Here is a 25293-nt window from a genome sequence, read left to right on the forward strand (position 1 = left end):
TTTCAATAGAAAAACATAATAGCATAACAGGGCAGCAGAAAAAGTGCAATACAGTTCCTTACAGGCAAGAAATTCTTTTATACCCTGATGCTGTATTTGTCCACTCTTGCCCCTCAGACAGTCGAGAGGAAAGAAAAAGAATGCAAAATCCTTCTCCAAATATGCTCACAAATCTTTTTTTCTTTCTTCAAATTGGCTCATTCAAGTGAGACTCTGTCCAATATACCCATCCAAGGTTTGGAGTTCTGTTGGTTTTAAAACTGGCTGTTCATCTTCTTCCTATTGACAGAGATCAGCAGTGGTCAGTTTCTATAGAGCTCATTATAATGGGAACCAAATATGACATTTTCAGAACATCCAGATACTTGTCAAACTACTCCTACACTGCAATCAACTTCCCCTCTGTTCATACACTCAGTATGAGCCCTAGTGTCATCGCACAGCCTAAATATGTGTCTACAGTTCGATTTTTATCCTTAAGGGTGCAGTGCTGTTCTAACAAAATGTTAATTTTTCATATATGTGATCCCTTTCTGTAGGTCAACTTGAGCAGGTCCAGCTGTTGGCTCCTTCAGTAGTCATCAAGAACAAAGCCGTAAACCTAACAACAGTGTTACGACCCAGCAATGTTGGGACTGTCACCTATTATTGGTGGTTTGGTAACAAAACAGAGGTAAACCCTGCTTAATAATTGTCCATATTATCCAGCCTTGCTACTGTCCGAACAATCTCACATTTCTCTAACTCTTTATTTTTTAGCCCGCGGTGACCCTGGATGGAGCAATGTCTTTCATTTTTTCTGCAGAGGGGAGTCATTCTGTTGTTGTACAGGCTGCAGTGGGAAATACAGTCCATCAGGACCAGATGACTGTTGCAGTTTATGGTAAACCATGCTTTTTTCCCCTTACTTTTTAATTTTGCTTACACAGCCTCTAAATAGGTTTACATAAGTAAATAAATATGTCCCCTTAAACTAGAAAAATGTCCCTTTACACCTTTAAATTGTAGTTGTAGAGCTGATTAAACAATCAAGCAACATTCAACAGAGAAAACTGTATCAACCCCATTTCCACAGAGTGCCCCAGTCACCTGCTCTAAGCACTATGTAACTTTGATTGTGGGCAAAGTTTCATGAGACTTCGTGGCACTAGTTCACACACCAGCCCTAAACCAAAGAGAACCAGTTAGCCAGTCTCAGAACCAGGCCTGGAGTGGCTTATCTGGTGAACTGGTTGAAGTGGGCCAGTCTACTTTTAGGGCCTTAAGGGCCGATGCACAGTGGCATTAAACAGGCTGCACTCACTAGGATGGACACAAGCAGAAACACTCATTGTTCAAGTCGTGTTTTCTCTCTCTATGCGCTTGGTTGGGCGGGGAGTGCCGTCCATATCTGACTGGCAACACTACTGTTACATTGGCTTCGGGTGTACCTTGTCAGTGGCTAATCCCTCCAACTCAACACAGTCAAGGTGATAATCAAGATTAAAAATAAATAACTAGAGCTAAGTTGCGAAAAAGGAATACTTACAAAACCAAAAGCTTAAGAAGCTTATGAGACCTATTGTGCAAATTTATTTTATTGCAAGCTCAGATCAATGAATTGTATGCACTTGTAGCCTAGCCTATCACAACACACACTGATTAACTTGATGCAAATAGCAACCCTAATGCTGCAGTTATATCTAAATAAGACGAACTTGACTTACGGATGATTGTTTTTTCTTAAATGAAGGGAAGACTTAAAACTACAAAAAAGTAGTACAACTCTAAAATCTTAAAAATGAATGGGTTGTATGATAGGTCATAACAATGAAACACTTAAAATTAGGAAAAACATTTTGATTTTAGTTTTTTTTCATAGTGAAAACTGGCTTTAATTGACTTGAGAAAATAATTCTTACAGATTTTATTCTTGATTTTCTGTATTTGCAACAGTGCCAGGTCCAAGTGCTGAGTTTTGTGCAATTGTTCCTGTCAGTAACACACAAGGCCCATCTTAGCTTCTGTGTGTGAAAATGATGAAGTTAGATCCAGAATATTTGTATGTGAACTTTGTAAGTAAACTTTAATACTTTTTAAAAGATATTAATACCTGAATACTATTATAATGAATTCATGATACATAGTCCACAATTACATACTGTATCTTCAGTAAAAGGTTATGAACTAAAGTGGGCTAAATAGTCTCGCTCTGACTCTGGTCAGTACTGTTTGAAATAATGGCTGAGGCTTGGAGACTGTAGAGGATGTTTATGATGAAGCTAAGAAGAAAAAAAGAGAGAGCGACCGACAGCAGAGTGTACATCTCTACAGATACTATTCATAACAAACAGGCCAGCCCACAGGATTGGCTGGGCCCCTGAAAAATGCAGAGAATGGGCCATCCAAAGTTGTGATTTATTGATCTATCAATGCATCCTGGCTAACAGTTTCCTCATGTTGGAGCTTTTTGCAAATTTTCACCCATTTTTGACACATTTTTGACAATTTTATTTTGTTTTGCCCCTTTTAACCCGTTTTTGTTGCCTTTTTACCCCTTGTTGACCTTTTGGTGCAACTTTTTGTCCATAATTGTAATTTTTGTCCACTTTTTGCTCTTTGTGCAACATCTTTTTGCAACAATTTACCCATTGTAGCTGCCTTTTGCCCATTTTTTTTCTCCTATTTTTGCTATTCTCTCCCATTTTCACCTCTTAATATTGTAGCCTTTTCTCCATTTTTTCAAGTCTTTATCCCATATTTGCTACTTTTTTGTAGCTTTTTGTCTATTTTTGCTTCCTTTCCCCCCATTTTGTCCTGTATTCCCATTTATGCCACTTTTGTCTGCTTTATGTCAATTTTTGCCACTTTGAACCCATTTTGATGCATTTTTCCGATTTTTGCTTTTTTTCAGACATTTTTCTTCTATTTTGCAACTTTTGCAACTTCTTATAACCACCTTTTTCCCATTTATACCACTTTTAGCCTTTTTTTGCCACTTTTAATCCATTCATGCCATTTTGTGACTATTTAAACCTATTTTTGCCACTTTTCACCCATTCTTTTCACAATTTTTTAATTCTTTTCCAAAAAGGTTGTCTTGGTTTCTTCTACTTTATGCAAAAAAAATTACAGAATTTCTCTCGTTGATCAGGATTAATCTCCCCTTTTTGTTGCTCTTTGAAATTCCACTATTTTTCATAAACTGTATTTGTTTCGTTATTTTCTTAAGGTCTTAAACTAAGAGTAATTGGCTTCCTGTCTGGTAAAGACCTGCTTTTCTTCTTTTTAGAAATCACAAATCTCAAGTAGATTGAAGATTATGAAATAAATCTAACCATCAAAAAATGAACTTGTTATAGATTGAAAAGGAAAAACAGGAAACAGTGATAAACTGACTTGTTTGATAACAAGGTGAAGATGGCTTTTGGCTTGTCCACTGAGCAGTTTTTTAAACCTGAATTGTCACACTAACAAGCAGTGATGTACTTATTTTACATCAGTGTTTGTCAAGATGAACTACAGATTTGTGGCCTAGGAGTGTTAGGAAATAAATCAGATCAATAATGAATATTTTGTTTTTAGATATGAAAAATAATAATACAGTTAAGAAAGATAAAATAAAAGTAAAAAAGCAGTAAAACGTGAAAATATTTTCAGTAATATTGAAAAATAAGTGTTTAACATAGCGGTGATGCTTGATATTTTTTATTTATGCAAAGCTAATGCTAATTCTAATGCTTAGAAAGACATGTAACACACCGCCAACGGAAGTTAACTAACTGAAGTTAACTAACTGAAGTGTAACCTTTTTAAATCAAAGTAACTGAACCTTTCAAAATCAAAGGTGGAAAAATGAGTTTCAGCGATGAGTGGAATCCAGTTTTATTTTCAGGAAGTAAATTCAGTCCTTTTCAAGTGAGGAATCTGCACAGTCATCAGAGAAGTTGACGCTGTAGCTGCATGGAGAAGCTGCAGAGGCTTAACCAAAAGATCCTGAAAGGGACAATGAATTATGCGATTAATTCATTCACACTGACCGCATCACCCATCATCCTTACAGAATAACTGAGCGGTGATTGAAGGTGGTTATAGACAAAGTTATTGAAAAAAAACCTGCTACACCCCGGTGAAGAAACAAGCTACGTTTGTGTATTTTTTAATGTTTCCAGCCAAATGAATGAAAGGCCTTCTACTCCTTTCAAACCACCTTTAGTGCCTAGAAAAGGATTATTCATACCTATGTTTTTAGGTCTTAAGTTTTCCACTCATTTTTTACATATTCTCTTTCATGAGCACTGATGGTTTGCAAGCATTGTCTCTCTCTTTTTAAAGTTTATTAATGGTTGGAAACAAAAGTAAAATGGGGAATCAGGGATGGATGTTTTCATGACTTCATCAACCATAGTCAACATTATATGACCAGAGAATTGCAGGTCTGGAGGGGCTTTGAGGATTTCAGGAACACTTTTATTTCACGACGGGAGATTTTGCTGTTGCCTAGCAAGCTGTTCTTTCTTGAAATTGTAGGTTTTGAAATAAAAGATACTGCCTAAGGTTTTTAACCTGTTCAGATCAGAATGGCTGACCCTGACCTCAAGCTGCTGCAAGATCAAAAAGGAACCTTTGATGAGAAAAAGACCTGTCTTGTTGAAGCATCCTGCTTTGTTTTTTAGCAGACAAAATCCTGAGCTACATAGAAGCAATAAATACCAAAGGTTACTGAGCTGATTATAGAGTTGAAGCCACATCAGCCATACACAAGAAAGCAAATTTACATTACAGAAAGCTGTAATGTGCAGGGTATGACTAAACATAAAGCAGACAACACTGACCACAACAATGTCTAGAAAGCCTATGTATCAAAATTCTAATGATTTATTTAGTTTGAATTGTTTCTTTCTTTTCATGACTCAAGACGCATATTAAAAATAAATGTAAGTGTACCTCTTTGATGTTGCTATAAGATTTCAAAAATGTAGTCCTTCAAAGAATAGCAATACATTTCTTGAGACAAGCAGTTGAAACCAAAATATGAGACCAAAATATGTATGCAACAAACTGTTTTAACTTTTTTTCAATGCTTGAATAAAACATTGCTACATTTCTTTGGCAGATCTTTTCAGAGTATAAGATATTCTGTGCTGTGTCCTCAAATTAACCCAAAATGAATGAAAATCTCCAAACAACGAGAGAGAAAGACGTCCAGTCATGTTCATCAATTACAGTTTGGCAGTCACACTCTGCCGTTTAAATAAACTATGTACGTTTCAGAGGACCAAAACAAATATTATTTTTAGGCAGACCTTCATCCTTCACCGCCCTCACCTCCTCATGCCTCAAAGCTTCCCTCATCTCTCCTTTACTGCTTCTTTTACACGTTTTTTGAAATGATAGTGTGGGACAAATAATGAAAACATTTCTAAACAATTGTAAGGAGAGGGGAAAGAGGGACGCACTTGCTAACCCAGGTGTGTTAAAGTCACCCCAGAGGGATGTACTAAAATCATGAAAACACTGATAGGAAAAGGGCAATGAGTCAAAAAAATAGTAATAAGCAGTTACCAAAAATTCCTGTTTTAAATATCACTGAGAAAAGAGGAAACTTCTGCTGACTAAAAAAATGAACTGTAGAGAAATTTCAGTTCCATTTTCAATTTCAGTATTGTTCTTACTGCTGGTTTGTTCAATTAGTTTATTTCAATAATTTATTTTAGATTTATTTTTATGTTTTAGTGTCATTTTTATTAGTATCAGTGTTATTTTTTCAGTAAGATGGATAATTGTCAGTCACTCAAAGAGTCAGAAAAAGTGACAAATGATACAATTTTGAAAATACATTTGGATTTGCTGCACTTCACTTTTCATTTTTTATTTTAATTTGATGTTCAAATCAAACTCAAAACTTAAATTTACAACTGTTGGAAGTCTTAACCAATAATATTAGGCCAATCAAATCATTTTATACTCCCCATGCTTGGCTCAGTCAGTCTGCGTCAGTCAAAGACTAAAACTAAGGATATTTTGTCCCTAATTTTGTTTTGGTTTTGCAAGCATACAGATCATTTTTTGTTGTGTTGTTTTTATTTCAGCTTCAGTTTCAGAATTACTTGTGGACCTCTGATAATTTGTGAAATAATTATAATTTGGAGCATTTGCACAGGGTAAGCATTGTTTGTAATGTACTCAGATTTACAGACTTTTCTAAATGCAGATATGAAGGTGCTCCATGGCTTTCCAAAGGACAACATATAATAAAGTGTTGTCTTCTTTCTCTATGTATATATATTTTTAGTATTTTTAGATCTGTAGCAAGCTGTCTGAGTGATAAATTAGTGAAATATCTCCTCTGACTCCCATAATGCATTGGGCTGGCATATGTGGCCTGTGCGTATCTGCAGCCGAACAGACAGAGAAGGCGAAGTGTTAGAAAGTTAAGCATACCTCCTGTTAATGTATGAGAGAAGCTAGATGACTCATGTTAAATATAAACCTCTCCTGTCATTTTTAACAATTTTTTATGCATTTGATGCTGTTGAAGTTATTCTGCACTCTTTAAATTGGGATAGTTATGCACCGACAATAGCCCTGCTCATACAGATCAGCTATTATAGCCTAAGCAGTAAAACATGATCAACACATTACCAAATTAAATTGTGTTATGTGCAAAATGTCCAACTAGATATATAGACATAAGTCCAGGCAAGTGTAAAGAAAAGTTGTAAGAGGCAGAGTCCAAGTAATGTGCGTATTAAGAGAGCAGTAGTTCCCACATGTAGATTTGGACTCTCAAGTCTTAATAAATAAGTTTAAGTCCGGTACAGTCTTTATTATTTTTTTCGACCAGAAAGAAAGTTTCAGCAAAAGCCGAATGCAGCAGGAAAAAACATTATTTCTACCCTAAATCACAGAGATGGCAATTCGCATGGGATTAGTATTACCTGGACCTATGAGTGTGCTGAAATATGGTTGGTCATTTGCCCTAGAATTTTTACTCTGCAGAATTCCTGTGTGATATCACAAAATCTCAGATGTCCCTAGGTAATGCTAATCCCATACGACTAGGGCTTAAGTTCACTAAAATAACCCTGCACTAGACTGGTGTTAACTGAGAAACAAAATTGCTGGGTAAAGACCTCCAGCAATGACCAACAACTATCTTAGGGCAACAGGCAAATCTATGCAGAAAGGTTCCTAAAATGCTAAAACAGACTATAATTTTCACATATCACACAGGTCAGACAGATGCTCTCACTATCTCTAATGGTGAGATAATCAGTCAGTACAAAGTGCTAAAACCAAAGAGTATGTAAGTTTACCACAACTGGGGTGTTTGTCATTTCAAAACTTTGCACATCCTCACGTCCTTGACTGACCTGGAAGTCTTTCTCACACCACCATGATGAAGGATCTTCCACTTCCTTAAGCCTGGTATACACTTTTGGGATTTTGGGCTGTCCCAGATAAAAAAAAAAAGTGTCTGCCTTGTGCTCCCACTGTACGGGGGGTGAATTTTGGATCGTTTGGATTATATTTAGGATGAAAGCTGATTGGCGAGTCTCATTTGATTGACAGATAGCTCGGCAGGCAGAGGCTCCGTTTCTGTCAACCGGAATGCTAGCTAGCAGGCTGACAGGAAGTCGTGCTTAGTGGGCGGGCCGTTAGGTTGATACAAAGTTCGGTTGAGACGCAATTTCAATGTGGAAGCCTCCACGGATTGGCTTCAAGAGCCATTTGAGTCCGCCTATTGTAAGCGGATGACTGACGCCACACGAGGTTTGTCCAGTTCTTTCTACAGTCTATGGTGCTACCTACTTCTTCCTGTCTCTCCCTCGCATCTCTCTTCCAATTCCTCACTGGGTGGAGCTAAGATGCGAGGAAGCAGTGCAAACAGAAGAAGGACATATTAAAAAATGTCAACTGTGAAGGGCCTCTGGTCTTAATCAGGGCTAATTAGTCACATGCGCCTGTCACTGGACTGACATTATTCCCTCACCACACTCAGTGAATGGCCAGTGTGATGTCCCCATCAAGATTCTGCAATCAGTTTCAAGTGAGGGTATTCATCTCAAAGTTAATTCCATTTTCATCATTTAGCCAAAAGTAATCTTTGATTCAGAAAGTCTGTTGGTTCTCTTCAGTTGTATCTTGCAGTGGCACTCTGTTGTTATGCCCATAGACACAGCATCCCTGAGGGTAGGGGTACTCTTCCCCAGTGCAGAGGGAGCACTGAGAAACACATTCATGGAACATGTTTGAGCTTCAAAGTTGACATATAAACATGGTACAAGTGTTTGGTCTGAGGGCTGTAAACAAAGAACTGAGAACAACAAACCCAGAGGGGGTAATACTCAGAATCCCAGGCCTTTATATTTTCTGATGAAAGACCAGAATACACTCTTCAAAAGTGGCTTTACAGCAGTTTTGTGAGGTGTCTGATTATTATATTAGACAGAAGAGTGCATTTGGTCTGATATAGATCCCTGTCTGTCTTTCAGACTATTTTCGGTCGCATGTTCTCGCCTTTTCTTCCAATCTTGACGAGATGAACCCAGGGGTGTCTGAGTGGAGAGAGGACATCAGCAGAGTTGTGAAGAGCTGTGCAGTTCAGGTCAGTACTATAACACAATCAGGACTGAAGTCCACTCTTGAAAATCTCATTCAGATTCTGTCAATTAGCTGCTTTTCTCCTGCCTGGAGTGAAAAATTTCAAGTGTCTGTCCAAGTGAGCAGATGACATTTCCATTCTTGGCTCTGCTGCATTTTTTAATACATGCATGCACTTTTTTTTTTTTTTTTTTTTTAATCAAGCACCACTCTCCACTTCTTGCAGTGTTTTTGACCTCGCTTGCTGTGTAATTAGCTGTTAACCTCTCCATGCTGACACGGCTCATCACCCAACATCATCATTAGCAGTCTGAGCTTTGAACCAAACTTGTCAAAACACTAAAGGGCAATAAAGGACAGCTGCCATTTGCTCTCTAAAGAGCTGAACGCCTTTGCCTAAAGACTTCATCGAGGAGGGAGTAGCTGTTGTTGAGCACATCGTTCTCAGAAACTTCAGATGTTTTTTTAAATAAAAAAAGCCTCAGCTTATGTAAAAGACCTGGATACTGAGCTCTATATATATCCTACGGTAGCCCTCAGTATGAAACATTCACTTTGACCTTCTGTCTTGTCAGATATTACCTCAGTTTACACCAGGAAACTGACAAGAGACCTCTGGTTACGGCAGAACTGCACTAAAAGCCCTGGCCTTTACCAAAGACTGTCAAATTGAACTTGCATGTTATAGTCCACCATGCATTAGAAGCTGGCACTGACTGCTGCTGAGGCTAATGTAATATGAAGCAGAGAGACGACACTATTTACTCATTAATGCATGCAACCCAGGATCTTATTTTGCAGGATCCACTCAAACAACGAGAATTAGAGAACCTTTTTAATGAGGTGTTGTTGTTTTATGTTTTCATTAAAGGTCACAGGAATCAGTGAGGATCAGCTCCTAGTCACTGTGCTTCCTGGTTTACCAACGACAGCAGAGATTTTCATCGTGCCTGAGAAGAAGTCGAGACATGGAGCTGTGGATGAAAAGTGGGCGCACCTTGATCAGGTACTGTCTTGTTGAGTCTTTTTAATGGGCCCTGGCAGATGCTCACTATAATGTGTGTGTGTGTTTTCTCTGTGTTAATTAAAGCAGCACAAAGGAAAGCGGTGCAAGTCAAAAGACTGTCTCTGGAGAGAAAATCCCTAGAGAGTATGTCCTTTACTTTGATACAACATTGTGGAGTTATTTGTTAAGGCTCTATTGTTGTATTAAGAGAAAGCATACTTGAGTATGTTTGAATATTTCTCTCACCACAAGGTTTAACATAGTTTTCTTAAATGTTGTGTGTATTTTTATAAACTTTTGTTTATTGGAGTTTTGCACTCAGAAAAGGCAGTATGTTTGAAGCACTTAATTACTTTATTTAGATAGTACAGCTGGGGACAGAAATCATGGGGAGGATGGGGGGTGAAGACATGCATCAAACAGCACAGAGAACAGGAATTGAACAGAACAGAAATACAGTGCTTAACAAATTTATTAGACCACCCTAACCCTAACAAAAGTAAGGTTTATGCCACAGCTGCCCTAAATTAACAGCATTGGTAATAACCAAAATCATTTTTTATGTTTCTGCAATGGTTAATACACCAATATGTAGAAGCTCTTTAACCAAATGATATTTTTAATGCTAAAATATCATTATTAATGTTATCCATGAATTTTCAAATGTACTGATTTACAAAAAAACTGAAAAAATAGTAAAGCACATTAATATTTCTTGATTAATATGTCAAATTATATAAATTTACTTGCATTCCTGAACAGAAAAATGATTTTTAGTGGTTGAATATTATGCCTGATTCATTTCTGACTTCTCAGAAAAGCCCAGTGAGCCGGCTCAAATTTGGGTGAATTCAGTTTGAAATTCCTCATTCCTGTTCAAAATGGTAAAATGTGGAGAGCTGACTGAAAATGAAAGAGTCTGCATTAAAGCACTTCATGATGCTGGATGGTCTTTGAGACAAATATGACAGGTGGTCTAATAAATTTGTCAAGCACTCTACATGCTAAAACTTTTGAAATAAAATCAGGTTAAACCTCTGGATAGGGTTAGAGTAAGGGTCAAGGTAATGGTTAGGATACCAAAAGGTGAAAGTTAAAAGCCTGTCCTGCAAAAGTGGATAACAAAAGGTTTAGTAAAGACGAGCAAACAGCCTGCTTACAGGAAAAAAGCTCATCCTCCATGAAAACATTCTAATGCAACAGACGTAGCTTACAATGCTCGGTTAGCTGCATTAGCTATGTAGCCAACATGGCTAAAGCTCAACTCACAAAGTGACTATGCAATCTAGGTAGCTGTGTTTGCTACATGGTTACATTAGCTTTAGCTATGTTACTTAGTCTCACATTGCTAAAGCTAACTTAGCTATATTGGCTTAACATTAATTACGTAACTAGCATTGCTTTGCTAGCTAAAGCTAAAGCTAGCTATTCATGTAACGACTCCTAAAACGGGTCTATACATAATTTTATCCCAGATTAGACTTCTGATCTTTTTTCTTTTCTATCTATAAAATGTTACTCAGCGTGTAATCTTTGCAATGTGATTATGTCATGAATGTATCTGCCACGCTTTGTTTGAATAAAGTTGTATTACCAAAAAAAAAAAAAAAAGGAAAAAACGTATACTGTACCAGCAAATTACTCTACTTCTGTTCTGAAATAGATGTTGTCTGAGATGAACACTCTGTGAGAGTAACCATCAGAGATGTTTGGTCCTCAGCCCGACTGTCTTGGTTGCATTGAGGACTATAGCCTCTGTAGAGAGCACCTGCTCTACCCGCTGAGCTAAGCCGGCGTCCAGTTTGAAGCACTTGAGAGTCGTACTGTTGCGGTGTACAGTAACATAAAACAAAACAGACAGAACATAGCAACTACAGAAAAAAAAAAAAAAAAAACGGAACAGTCAGCTTGGCCATACTGTATAGAAACTGATGGCAAGCATATTAACCTCATTCTGCACAGCTGAGTAAAGAAGTGAGAGAGAGGTCAAAATAGATGCATGAAATGATTGAAGAAAGCTATGTTATTGCATGTATTTTCAGGGTAATAGATAAATTGGACAGTCAAAACTCCAGAGGGCTGGTTTAAAAGAGCAAGCAGACATAAGCTCTCCCAGTCTCCACCAGTAAAGATGAGAAACTTATTCTTCAAACTACTTAAAACTGATTGTTTTAAATTTTGTTAGAGCCAGTGGAAGGAAAAACACTTTTACAAAAAAAACTAATCTCTCAATAGGCTGATTTGGAGGAGTGCTTGATTTCCTCTTTGTAATGAAATAAGATGTGTTGATGTGATCATTTCTCTCATCACAAAGTTAAGTCTTGTTTTGCAGCTTCTTGTTTCATATAAACAATTTCTCCAACATCTGTGATATATGTTACTGCTGATGGGCAGATAATCTTTTTGTTAAGGAAAGTCTGCAATTTCTCATATTGCAGTCTTTTCTCTGTATAGTTCATTTCATAGACAGCAGTGCTTTCGTCCAACATCAGAGGTTTAGCCTGCAGCCATTTGCATGATAACTCTCTTTCTCTCTGCCAAAATTATCCCATGCCAAGTAAGGTTGTCAGGTTTCCATACTTTGATACTTTATGATATCATGTGTTTTAAAAATGCAGTATGTGTTATTTTACTGATCAGTGGTATCAAAAACTGCAGAAGCTTCATAATAACTACAGATATTTGCTTGTATTTTACCCAGTGGGAGAGAGCACTGTTTAAATTGTACATGTACAGCCTGTTGGCAGTACTGGTGCTGAAACATTACCACTGCATTGGTATGATTTAGACAATGTGAAGAAGTTTGACTGTAAATTTTGGTGATTTAGAGATAAGACATTCTGCTATATTGAATACCTAAGACAGTGGTTTTGGAATGCCAAGGTACACTGGTGTCTAGATGTGCCATAGGAATCTGTGTGACCATATGGCATTACAACAACCATACAGGATTGATGCTGTAAGGAGGCAATTATGCGTGAATAATAATACAGCATGTCTTGAGATTTTTGCTTAATTACAGGTTTGCATGGGCAAAGAGTCTGAAAACCACTGGCCTAGGACTTCATTTTGTTACAGTGGAATAAAAAACCTGAATCAAAACTTTTTTGATTTTGACCATTATTGCATCACAATGTAGAATTCTGGTATTTTGACAACCTTAGTGCCAAGAGTTCATTCCCTGTCAAAATCCCTTTCAGAATCTCATTCTCCTCTGAATCTTTCAATCATAACTTTGGCTATAGATTGCCTGTAAAAAGAAACTGAAGGAAAATCCTTAGCTTTTGGTTACCAGTATGATCATGAAAGAAGATGTGCTTTGTCTTTAATCCAACATACATAAGTGAAATTGTCAATAAAATGGCTTCATATCATTTTCCTCAACATAAATCTAATCTTCATTAAGCAGCTTTATTGTTTTATAAATTCTTTAACATGTAAGTAGATTGACACAGGTAAACAGATTCCTCTTTATGTATGCAAGGGGCTTCATCTGAAACTGTAGGCACCAAGTCAGTTTTGAAGTCATTTACATATTACTCATATTGCAGTCTTTTTCTGTGTACAGTTTATTACATGGACAGCAATTCTTTTGCCAACATCAGAGGTTTTTGCCCGTAGCTCTCGGCATGATAACCCTCTCTTTTTTGCAGCCAAAATGACTTAGTGCCAAAGTTCATCCAGAATCTCCCCAGGATATGAAATAACTTCCAGGCATTACAGTCAAACTTTCTGCAATATCTTAATGATAGAAAATTAGGAAAGATCAGTGCCTCTTTTTGGTTAAGATTTTAACATTTGTTATTTTTGGATTATCAAACTTCATGAAATTTATTGGCAGCTGCTGTTATTTTGAAAAAATATCAGATTTTCTCTCTAATTTCTGAATTTCATTTGTCAAGTGTGGTCTTACCAAGGTTTTTTCATTAGTTTTTATTTTCATTTTATTTTCACTTGTTGTGTTCAATTTCAGTCAGTTTTTATTAGTTTTTATGTGTATTAGTAATATGTGATACGTTCAGGGCTGACCCCCAAAGGGCTAGAAAAAGTCATACAGGGCATTCGAAAGTATTCAGACCACCTTCACTTTTTTCTATTTTATTATGTTGCAGCCTGATGCTAAAGTCGATAAAATTCATTTTTATTCACACAAATCTGCTTTCAGTTCCTCATCATGGCAAAGTGAAAACAGAATTTTAGACATTTTTGAAAATTTATTTAACATAAAAAAAACAGCATAAGTATTCAGACTTTTTGTTTGCGACAACACTTAAAATTTAGCTCAGGTTCCTCCCTTTTCTTTTGATCATTGCTGAGATCTCTGCCTTGATTGGAGTCCACCTGTGGTAAATTAAATTGATTAGATATGATTTGGAAAGACACACCTCTCAGCACCAGTTGTTGACAGTATTGACAAGATTGATGTAATGCACAGATCTGGGGAATGCTACAAAAAATTCTGCTGCACTGAAGGCTGCCAAGAGCACAGTGGCCTCCATAAATGGAAGAAATGACACACACCCAGGATGAAGAGCTGGTTGTCCAGCCAAACTGAGGAGAAGTGCCTTAGTAAGTGAGGAGACCAAGAACCTGATAGTCACTCTTACTGAGCTCCAGATATCCTGTGTGGAGATGGTACAAAGTTCCAGAGGTACAACCATGACTGCAGCCCTCCACTGATAGCCAAACCAAGCAGGCTTTCAGATGATTTTGAATGACCTGAGACTTCCTGAGAATTGTAAATGTTTTTGCAAAGGGTCTGAATACTTAGTGTGATATTTCAGTTTCTTACATTTAGTAAATTAGCAGACTTTTCTAAAATTCTATTGTCACTTTGCCATGGTGGAGTACTGAGTGTAGATTTATATGAATAAAAATGGATTTAATGACTGTAGCATCAGGCTGCAACATAACATAGGGGGGTCTGAATCATTCTTCACTTTTCATTTTATTTATTCAAATTTGATATCTGAATAGAGCTCAAGACTTAAAAAAGGGCACTGTGTGGAGTTTTCTTTAATTAAATCAGACTATTTTACTCTCCCCAGGCTTAGGTGTACATGTCAGTCACTATGCTGCTGTTAAAGACTAAATCTAAGGAGATTTTGTTCCTAAAATGATATTGTTTAGTTAGCTCTGTAAGCTAACAATACAGCTTTAGGTGGGTTTTAATTGCTGTAAGTCTTATTTTTGTTTAGCTTCAGTTAACTCAAATGATTTTTACATTTGAGTTATTTTGATAGTTTTAGTTAACTATAAAAGCCTTGGGTCTTAACATTGTAAAAATGTGATACTAGATGACTATTGGTTTTATGTATATATATATATATATATATATATATATACACACACAGAGGTACCAATAAATAACACATAAAGATATATTTGATACTTTTGATCAAGTTGGGTGCTCTTAAGAGATTTTTCAAAGTAACATTTAATCCTAACTGCTCTTCTTGGTTGCAATATGTGGTGTATGTACATCAGCAAGTTCCCTTTAAAACTTTCCCATCCTTCCTTTCAGCTGTTTGTTTCAAATCAGCTCATAGAAACTTTAAACCTGTTTTGATGAGGCAGTACATCACGATGAGCATGATATCCGCATATATTTTTGTCAATGTTACATTATGGTTGCATGGTAACAAAGTTTTTTTTAGTGCAGCTGGATTCAGGAAAGTCTGCACTTCATTGCCATGCAACAATAAGGTTAACATTGACAAAAATAAATGCAGACATGATGCTCATGGTGATGGATTACCCAAGTCGACCAAGTTTAACGTCTGTGCAAATGTATTTCCATACTGTAGTGAAATAAATGGACACAGGGCTGCATGGTAGGCAGGAGAAACACTGTGGAAAAGGTCAGCGGTAATGAAGAGAGGACATTTTTTTGTGGTAATTGAGGTAAAAGATGCAACTCCTGTGTGGTTCATTATGTTAAAATAGGTTTTTGTTTCCTCTGGCTCCTCAGGCACATCGGAGCCTCATAAAGCCCTCTAAGACATCCATCTTATTGAGTTTAGGAATGAATTCCCTGCAGAATTATTCAATCAAAGCACTACTTTGCAGATCTATAAAGGTTTAACAATGCTACATGAACTGAAATTGTTTTATTCCAAGAAACTAAACAGTGATTGCTCTCGTTGTGGAGGCTCAGGCTTTAAACAATGAAAATGTATGTTTTTATTGCCTTAAATGCTGTTATTCCTCCCCTATTCACTTGCAATCTAATCCTTCCTGCAGAGTAATGCATGAAAGGAACACTAGAGGGCAATGTCTTCCCATGTTAGAGCTCTTAAAAAAAGAGACCAGAAATATACACAAGGCATCTGAGTACATCTGAGTATTGAGTTATAGACTCACTGCCACCTTAAAGAAGTTTCATAAACCTTCATGTTACTTTGGTATTATATTTCCCACAGCAAAATAAGAACCTTATCTCTTATTACATTTAAGAAAGCTATTAGAAAAAACAATACCAGCTCCTTTTTCAAACCTCCAGCTAGACAGGCTCATTTATTCATCATAACGGATCGGACCACAATGTATCACAAGTAAACATCATTTTGCTGGCTCGCAGTCAGTCTTGAACTAAGTTAATAGGTATTTAATTACATTGATGCATCATATAATTGGCACCACGGAGAAAGGAGACAAACTGGGGCATGCGGCCTGGATTGGGAATTAAAGAGATGTATTTATCTAAAGCCTGTCTGATTACCTGGCAGAACCTCACAGACAATAGGGTAATAAATCTTCAGTTCACTGTTTCTCATCTCCAGTGAATGACTTACAGCGAGGCTGCATTAAGCCAGCGTGTGCCCCCACACACACAGGCGTGCATGCGCTGAGTGTATGTGTGAAGCAGCTTATTAAAATGTGTAATAGATTTACTGACCCTGATATGCCACTAGAACAAAAAGTAATTATTCATACTGTGTAGAGCAGTCTAATTTTAACCAATGGAAAGATTTTAGAAAGAGCGAGATGGAATTAGTGAGGCATGGCTAAGGACTCAAATGGGCTCTGGGAAGGCATTTTGGTCTCTTGTTAAATGACTGCTTCATCTAGGTGTGAAACGCAGGGGGAACTTAAGGGAAAAAGATTAAAACAGCAATTTGATGATTTTAAAACATGGTTTAATTTCCAATAGCTTTGCCTCAGTGAACTTTTAGTTCTCTTCTTTAAAAAGGGTTCACCAGCAGTATAAAAATGTAAAAAAAAATCCCTGCTTTCATGAAAATAACAAAAATATTCTCTTTCAAATGCCACACTAGAGGCACAGGCTAGACTTCCACCCATTATGGTTTCCATGGTTCTTAAAAGCCGGCTGGGTTGCGATGCAGCAGGTTTGGTTTTCCGTGTCATATCAACATTTGCTCCTCTTTAGACGGAAGCAAAAATTCTGATTCATAATTCAGGCTGCGGGATGAAATGACTTGGGCTGAAATATTGATGACACTGGAATATTGCTGTGCAGCCAACGCTAACAGTCCCCGTCTGCTCTGTCACTCCTCCTCATAGCTCTCTCAGGTTCTGCTAAGTGCTTTGAACCAAGACCTCATCCGGTTCACACTCAAGCCAGGGGTGCTTGTGAACGTGTATGCCACACAGCTGTCGCCAGGTGAGTCTCACACCTACCTAGACATTTGACATCCAAAAAAAAACCCCCAGGCCTTTTTGGTGGAACAGAGCTTCTGTTTAAAGATGAGTAATACGTCCGTACAGGAACTTCTGCAGGCTTTCAAATGGTGCGTTGTTTTTGACAAATGAACTCTCTGGAGAGCAATACTGAAAGTGATTGGATTATCCTCCATAAAGTAAACCAAACCATAAAATTTTGATTGGACATTCATTTCCTCATGTCATTTTTCTTGAATATTTGCAGTAAAATGACACAGCTCTTTTTCTCCATTGTCATTTAATAGGATTTTGATACAATTTACATTCATTCATCAAAAAAAATGCATTTGTCCTCTTTTAATCTTCATAAGCTCTTAGTTTTCCCTCATTCTTCTTTGTCCTTCAAAGCTCCTCTGGTGGACAGCAGCGATAGCGGCCACAGTGGCACTGCGGTCATCATGCTGGTGTCAGTCGTACTGATGGGCTTGGCTGTGTTTGTTATTTATAAATTCAAAAGGTACAGTATGCATGATACAGTGTATTATACAGGAACGTAGGAAACACAGGGAATCTATTTGAATAATGTGTGAAGATGAATCATGTGATTTTCATACTTAAAGCTCCTGTGAGGTTTTGATGTTGGTGCACAGTATGGACAAAACAAGACAGCTGATCTCTTTGCTGATCTTGGTTATACATATGAAAGGGTGTTTCTTGAAAAAGAAACCTCATATATAGTCATTAAAAAACTTTATCATGTGCATTAATTAGTCTTTTTGCTGATGGTCTTGCTCACTTTTGGGTCTTATACAAGCATCAATAATAATTCAGACTTTTTCATTACCAGCTGAAAACTCGTCTCAGGATCTAAAATATAGTCTTAGGTACATGTACTGTATGCTTACTACTGTAACAGTACTACTGTGCTTTATGTTTGTTTAATTTATCCAAAAAGATATACTAGTGTGAATAAAGGGGATATGACTTCACAGATGGAGGGCAAAAAAATACCCCCTCACCTTATATGGGTGTCCAAACTATAGCTCGGGGGCCTAATGCGGCCTGAGGTCCATATTTGATTTGCCTGCAGCAAATTCTGTAAATTAAATGAAATATGGCCCAAATGAAGCATGTGCTTGACTGTATGTGCTTCTTAGTTTCAGCAAAAGGCAGTGTTACTATGTTACTACTATAAACAAACATCTTGATGACAAGAATTTATTGATATTTTTATGACTAAATTGAGAAAACACTGTAGATAGTAAACATGTTGGCAACCATATTAATAAAAATATCTGACTTTATAACGCCCTGATGGATTATCGCAGAAAATAGCAGTACCAATGATGGACCAGGGCTCCCTGAAAGCTGATTAGTCACCCCAAAATCCCTAAAATGTCAGCTATTACTTCAGCAATTACTTCAGCCTACCCAATCACAAAGCAAATCTTAACAAACATTAGATTAGTTTTACTATCTATAAAATCTCAAGGTGAGGCATATGAAAGTGGCCCCACCATCCTTATATTTCTGTTTGTGGCCCTCAGTGGAAGAAGTTAAAGCATGCCTGCCTTATGAAATTACATATTTCTTTTGGTTAAAATCTCTTGTGATATATTTTCTGAAATCAGCCTAAAATACATTCTGATGCATCTGAATGACTTGCAAAAACAAACTTTCCGGCAATAACAATAACAATGTGAAAAGACAAGCTTTTTGTTGTTCGTCTTGTAGACATAAACTTCATGTAAGAATCAGTAATAAACTCAGAGTTTTTTATTTAAAGCAACCAAAAAAAAAAACCTCCTCCCAGGACCTTTAATATAATCTTCTGTCATATGTTTGACATATTGACATGTTTGTTTGGTAGTACTTTATTTTAGTAGGCCCTAATTACCTCTTCGTTTTACGGAAATGCAGTGGTATAAACTAGTTATAAATCAGCATTTTACAGTGTAATAACGATGTAATATTAAGGAAGTATAAACTTAGGAATAGTGTTTTAATTATCGAGTAATTCCTCATAATATTGTGGCAGTTCCCTGGTAATTAGGTGGTATTTTTCCCTAACCCTAACCCTCTTACCCTAACCCTAACCTTCAAAACATTATGGCAATTCCCAGGAAATTAGTAGTATTTAACCCTACATCTCTAACCCTAACCCAAACCCTTGTAATATCATGGCATTTCCCTGGTAATTAGGTGGGTTTTTACCCTCAATCCCTAACCCTAATCCTATGACTCTAATCCTAATCTTAAACCTACCAAAAACTGTCTGATTGGGCATGGGACTCGCACTGGGCCTTGATCACAGTCGGTGGGCTGATCTGGCAGAGGGGGTCTAGTGCTGAAACTCCTGGTGATACCAGGGAAGACACTTCTCATGACTGAGCTCTACAATTCTAGTCTTTCATGCTCCAGAGGACCAAATGTAGATTTATTTCACAACACTGAACTAAACTCAACCAACGCACTTTACCTCAACACTTTCCAACAATTTAAAGCAATAAAAACAGAGTACAAACCCTAGATCCAGCACTCTCAATTACACTAGTTCCTCGATAGTGAACTCTTCTACCACAACTTCTACTTCAAATCATTCTTTCCTGGCCAGTAACCTGTGTGAATTTCTTTGTAATGTTGGGCGGGGGTTTCCTGTCTGTGAGGCCAGTGCCTCTCCCTCGGTCCTCCATTCCAAACTGTCAGGGCAGCGGCCTAGTCAAGGGCCATTGTACCTTTGTTAATGTAGCCCTCGTAATATTGTGGCAATTCTCTGGTAATGAGGTGGTATTTTACCATGTAATTTCTTAAAAATAAGATGATAATTTTCCATATAGGTTGATAATTCCCAGGTATTCTTTATTTTGGCCGACTAAAATAAAGTGGTCCTTCCTGGATAATTTTTGAAGTATTTTTTAGAGTTAGAGTTAGGGGGTTAGGTTCAGGGGAAAATACCACCCGATTACTAGAGAATTGCCATAATTTTACAAGGAATTACTTAATGATTTATACCTTATTACTAGGTAAGTACTTCCTTTATATTACCATATTTTCAAAGTCATTACTTGGTAAAATGCAAACTTTTTACTCGGTGCTTATTCTCTGGAAATTACTAGATAATTACATCTTATACTACAAGGTAATTAGGGGTCACTAAAATAAAGTGCTACTGTTTGCTCTTTATGGTGCCATCTTTTTTTTTTTTTTTTTTAAGAAAAGATACTACAGGGAATAAAGGGATATGATTTGACAGACAGGGGATAATAAACCACATCTTTGTAGCATAAAATAATTACAGTTTTTCCTGGTAATGAATCATGTTAAAGTAACACGGATACATTTGCATGACCTGCAAAAACGAATGAGAATGGCTACAACAACACTGATCATTCCTTAAAGTTGTTCTGGTCTATCATCTGACCCCTACCCCCGGCAGCACTTTCAGGCAAAAATAAAAACAGTAATACTGTAAATAGTCAATCTTATTGTTGAAAATCAAATTTTCTTTTCATGTCTTATATAAGCACCAAGATCTATGTCAGACTTTTTCATTACCAGTTTAAAACACCTCACTGGAGCTTTAAATCACTAAAAATATCCCTGATAATATAGTTGTTATTACTGTTGTGTTTAAACGCTTCTGTGTGTCTTATAATGACCCTGTTTAGAAACAGCCCATTATCTGCAGGCCAGCTCCTCACTGCTGAACCCCTAAAACTTTCCACAGGAATTCAGCCTCCATTTATCTCTGAGTTATGGACACTGGCGACACAATAATAGCTGCAGGAATAAGACAATTCCCCTCTGTCTCAATCTGCAGAATATTACAGGGAATGACAGACTAATCAATTCTCTCACAGAGCTGAATGGGTGTCAGAGTCCTGCAGTTATCAATATTCATCTATCTGACAATGTGAGGGTTGACCTTTCGGAAATGCTAAACACAGCCATCCAAGGTGAGGCATACTCTGCAGAATGGCAGGAAAGGTTGAGGTGATAAGTCCTGAGACAACATATATTATACAGTGAGGGACATACAGTAAATAGCATCCTGTGCTGCAGGTAATCCCATGCCAATCACAAGGGAATAGCTGGCTTCCTCTGCAGTTTCCTGAATTCTACTCATTATGAAGCCCAACCTTGCTTAACTCTAACTTTTGGGATTATAATTACTACATTAAGAAATCAAGTTTGAGTTCCTAAAGCTGCCTCAAATGTCACAGCACCAGCTGCTGCACAAAATCACAAGGGGAGGATCTGAAATTAGAAATGCAAGATGTTAGTTTTAAGCAGAATTGCGGGTGCATCTGAAGGGGATGAAAAATTGATTGAAAACTGAGGTGAACAATATGAAAGTGAGAGAGCAATGCCCAGTGGAACGCAAAATGCCCTAGTTTCCAGCTTTCAAGCAATCCCTTCCCATCTTTAACAGTTAAAAATAGTGTGTGACACATTATGCATAGTGAAAGCATTAGTGAAACAGACCTGATGGCAGCTTTCCATTAACTTGCTGTTTTTAAAACCCTTCTCTCTTTTTTTTTGCTTGGCCTAAAGGAAGATTCCCGGCATCAACACATACACAGCGGAGCAGCCTGACAAAGAACAAGAGGTCATCCCAACAGTGACCTCCATCGCCGTCCCAAATCCTGAGGGGGACAAGCTGACCTCTCTGGATCATGTGGATGTACAGCTGGACTCCAAAAGCAGAGGTATTAATGGGTCTGTTCCTTTCTTTAAGCCACAGTTTCTCCTCGAGCATACAGAGTTTCTTCTCTGTTATCCTCTGGTTCTTTTGTTTGACAATGTAGATCTATTTTGTATTCTGCCTGAGTAATTACACAGTCAGAGGTGTCAGTTTTTAAAACAACAAAATAAAGAAGCTTTCGCAGCAAACAAAATGTGACCATGCAGCTCAGAAAGCAGAAGAATGATATGGGTTAATAAAAAAGTTTTCTTAGATCACTCTTTTAGCTGAACCTGCTTATTTTGGGGGATCTTTATTGGGAAAATGAAATTTTTCAATGTATTTAGGTTTAATGGTGGTGTTATTTTGAATATCCATCACCTGAGTTTGAAGATTTCATTTTTTTAGGACAAATGATCAAATGAAAGTGGAACTATATTTAAGTACATTTTGTTATTTCTGCCTGTAGGGAGCTTTGTCTTTTTTGGTGACAACCTAAAATAGAGTGGGATTTATGAAATTGTCCTCATTGTGACAAGTAATACTGATGTTTAGTTTTTATTTTATATCTTTACTGTGATGTCAGCCAATGGGCATGCACATTTGGTAGATCATCCTAAACTGTTGCAAATGGTCTCTCTCCATGTTAATAAGGTAATACTATAATTTACCATCATGCCTACAGCGCTTGTTATATATTATAACACTATATTATAGAGGAAAACATGTAAAAGGCAAAGGAAAACTATTGGAGTACCGTCTGATCTTGATTTTGACACCCCCCTGTGGACAAATCAAAAGCTAACTTGCTTATCTTGTTCTGCACACTTTATTGGAGTTTTACAATAAAATAATGAATCCATTTTTTGTTTATTATGTTTAACATGCAACTTACAAAGAATCTTTGGACTAGAAAATAAAAATCAAAGACTGTTTCAGCAGCATGATGTTGATAGCTTCACCTGACACCTACTCCCTTTCAGCACTTCAGCCTTTCATGGTACAGCGTGTACAATGGGAATATTTGCAACATCTAAAGCCCAAAACACATCGGCACTAGACTGCCGCATCGAGTCATACCTCGCTCCCTAGCGTGCACTGACAGAAGCGCATCAATGATCAAACCCCTCACCAGCTACGGCATGGCAAGGTGCTTGATACCAGAGCGTAGAGCCTGCCCAGGGCTCACTTTCAGGATCAGTCAAAAGATGATGAAAGCGGAGGTATTTCACCGGCAGTTGAGCCCTCCAACGTATTCTGCGCCTCGAACAAAAGATGGCCTTAAATGTCTTTTACTGCACACGCAGAGCTGCTACTACAGCAACCGAGATGGACAAGGCAGCTGTCCTCTCAGGAAATCACTCCGCCAGCCAGGGCCAGTCGCACCAGGTCTGGAGCAGTGGCGTAAAGTGCTGTAGTGTGGCACATCTACGCACATCTGGCTGCTGCTAGTGTTGGTTTGTTCATAGAAAATAATTTGGGCAATATTTGGACGGTGCAGATATGTTTTGGGCCCAACAGTCAGATTCTACATTTCACCATTTTTGGTGCTAACAATTTTATATATATATACTTAGTATAGTAAACACAAGTTTTGATAGGCCTACTATCAAATATTATGTTGCCTTTTTACCAAGTTTGTTCCCTCAAATGCTACTAGGCTAAATATTTTACACTGCTCCTTTAATATTAACAATAATACAAATATAGTCAGCCTTATTGGACATAGTATTTTTTTGTGTCCATTTCTTGCTGTTTGGTTACCCACCAAAAAGCCTTTCAAAGCTGCTCTGAAATAATCTTCTTGGGTTATGTGATTGACTTATATGACAGCTTGACTGTGAAAGCTCTTGTGTGTTTTTTATGGTCTGTTTGTTTTCAAGGGGAAATACTACAGGGAGTAAAGAGGACATGACTTCACTGACAGCAACAAAAGAAACACCTTACCTTAAAAAATCTACAGCTTTCTTTTGGTTTTAAAGCTGCTGTGAATTTTTTTTAGATGGTTACCAAACAGCCTGAAAATAACTGAGATGCATCTTAATGACCTACAAAAGCAAGTGAGACCATCAGTGACAGGATTGAAAATTCCTGCTGTTCTGTGGGTGTCAAAAAGGATGTTAAGCAGAGTCCTGCAAGGGTCCAGTTTTGTAAGCCTGACTGAAACCATCTGAAAGCTGACCTGTTTGCCACAATTCACCCACTTATTACCCATATTGGCCTAGGCCCATGAATAATACAGCGTGACCCTTGAATAAAGAAGTAGTGAACACTTTAACATTTTTTTTTCAGCTGAGGTATCTGACTGAGCTATGACAAAACAGATCAGTGCTGGTGTTCTTTCTGACATTTGCACCAAACTGATAAAAATCAGCATTTTACGGCTTTTAATTAGCCCAAACGTAGCTACCTACTATTGGTAGGTTTCTACATCTCAAACTCTATATAAAAGGTAGAATGTAACCGCCTCTATCTGACTTTACCATTCAGAGACCACTCACATCCTCTTCTGTACCTGCACTGCTTCCGAGGGCTCTGGCTTTAGTAACGCTGGTGCTGGAGCAAATGGCCCAAACAGGTAGTGCTCAGGACCACTACGGTCCACCACAACACTAGAGGCTGCTTCATGGGACTCTGGGGGGGAGAAATCCTCCATCTCAAATGATCGCTCTAAGGTAGCAGAGCTGCAGGACTCTCTGTCACTTTCTGGCAAGGGGAGTCACTGTCACTTCCGCTTCAACTGGAAAACCCTGTCCTTAAAAAAAAATAAATAAAAAAAAAAATGGTCCTTTTTCCCTCCCTCCTCTCAGTACCAAACTGCTCACTTCCTGTGCATTTTTTGAAATCTTGAAGTGGGCGGAATAAGCTCTGAGCTTGGGTTCACTTACACTTTAATCACAGTGTATGATACATCCTCATTCGGCTCATTCCCTGATATTCACAGGCTTGTGCACGCTACGCACACAGATAAGCAGTGATTGATAAGCCTATCATGGTGCCTTTTCTTTTTCTCACACATGTAAATGCACACTTGTGCACACTTGCATACATCAATGCAGGCATGCTTCTGTTGAAACAAGTGCCCACTTGTAGAAAGTGTAACCACAGACTGTAAAAGAAATGACTAAAACTCAAAACTTACAACTGTGTGTGGCATAGCCACTTTGAGAGTAATTCCCTCGGGCATTTGCTAAAGAACAATTCCTCATATGAGATAACTAAAAAATAAAACGGAGGAAAATGTGCCCAAAATTACCTCAAAGCTTCAAGAACCTAATTCTGATCATACTTGATAGTATTCACTAATTTAGATGTAAAAATAATGGTCATCATTGCCATCTAGCCTATTAACTATTACAAAATTATAGAATTATATTTTCCATCCATAGCTCAA

The 25293-nt window shown here is 37.6% G+C and overlaps 1 protein-coding gene across 1 annotated transcript in view; it reads left to right on the forward strand.

Moving 5' to 3' along the window:
- Nucleotides 1-25293, forward strand: part of LOC121511084 (VPS10 domain-containing receptor SorCS1-like) — a 115130-nt gene that overhangs the window by 82925 nt on the left and 6912 nt on the right. The window contains exons 20-26 of the mRNA XM_041789615.1: nt 540-673; nt 760-883; nt 8478-8590; nt 9458-9592; nt 17117-17216; nt 17624-17732; nt 21770-21924. Coding sequence (XP_041645549.1) covers nt 540-673; nt 760-883; nt 8478-8590; nt 9458-9592; nt 17117-17216; nt 17624-17732; nt 21770-21924 — 870 coding nt within the window. The remainder of the gene's footprint in view (nt 1-539; nt 674-759; nt 884-8477; nt 8591-9457; nt 9593-17116; nt 17217-17623; nt 17733-21769; nt 21925-25293) is intronic.

This window comes from Cheilinus undulatus, linkage group 6 (assembly GCF_018320785.1).
Source record: "Cheilinus undulatus linkage group 6, ASM1832078v1, whole genome shotgun sequence".
NCBI lineage: Eukaryota > Metazoa > Chordata > Actinopteri > Labriformes > Labridae > Cheilinus > Cheilinus undulatus.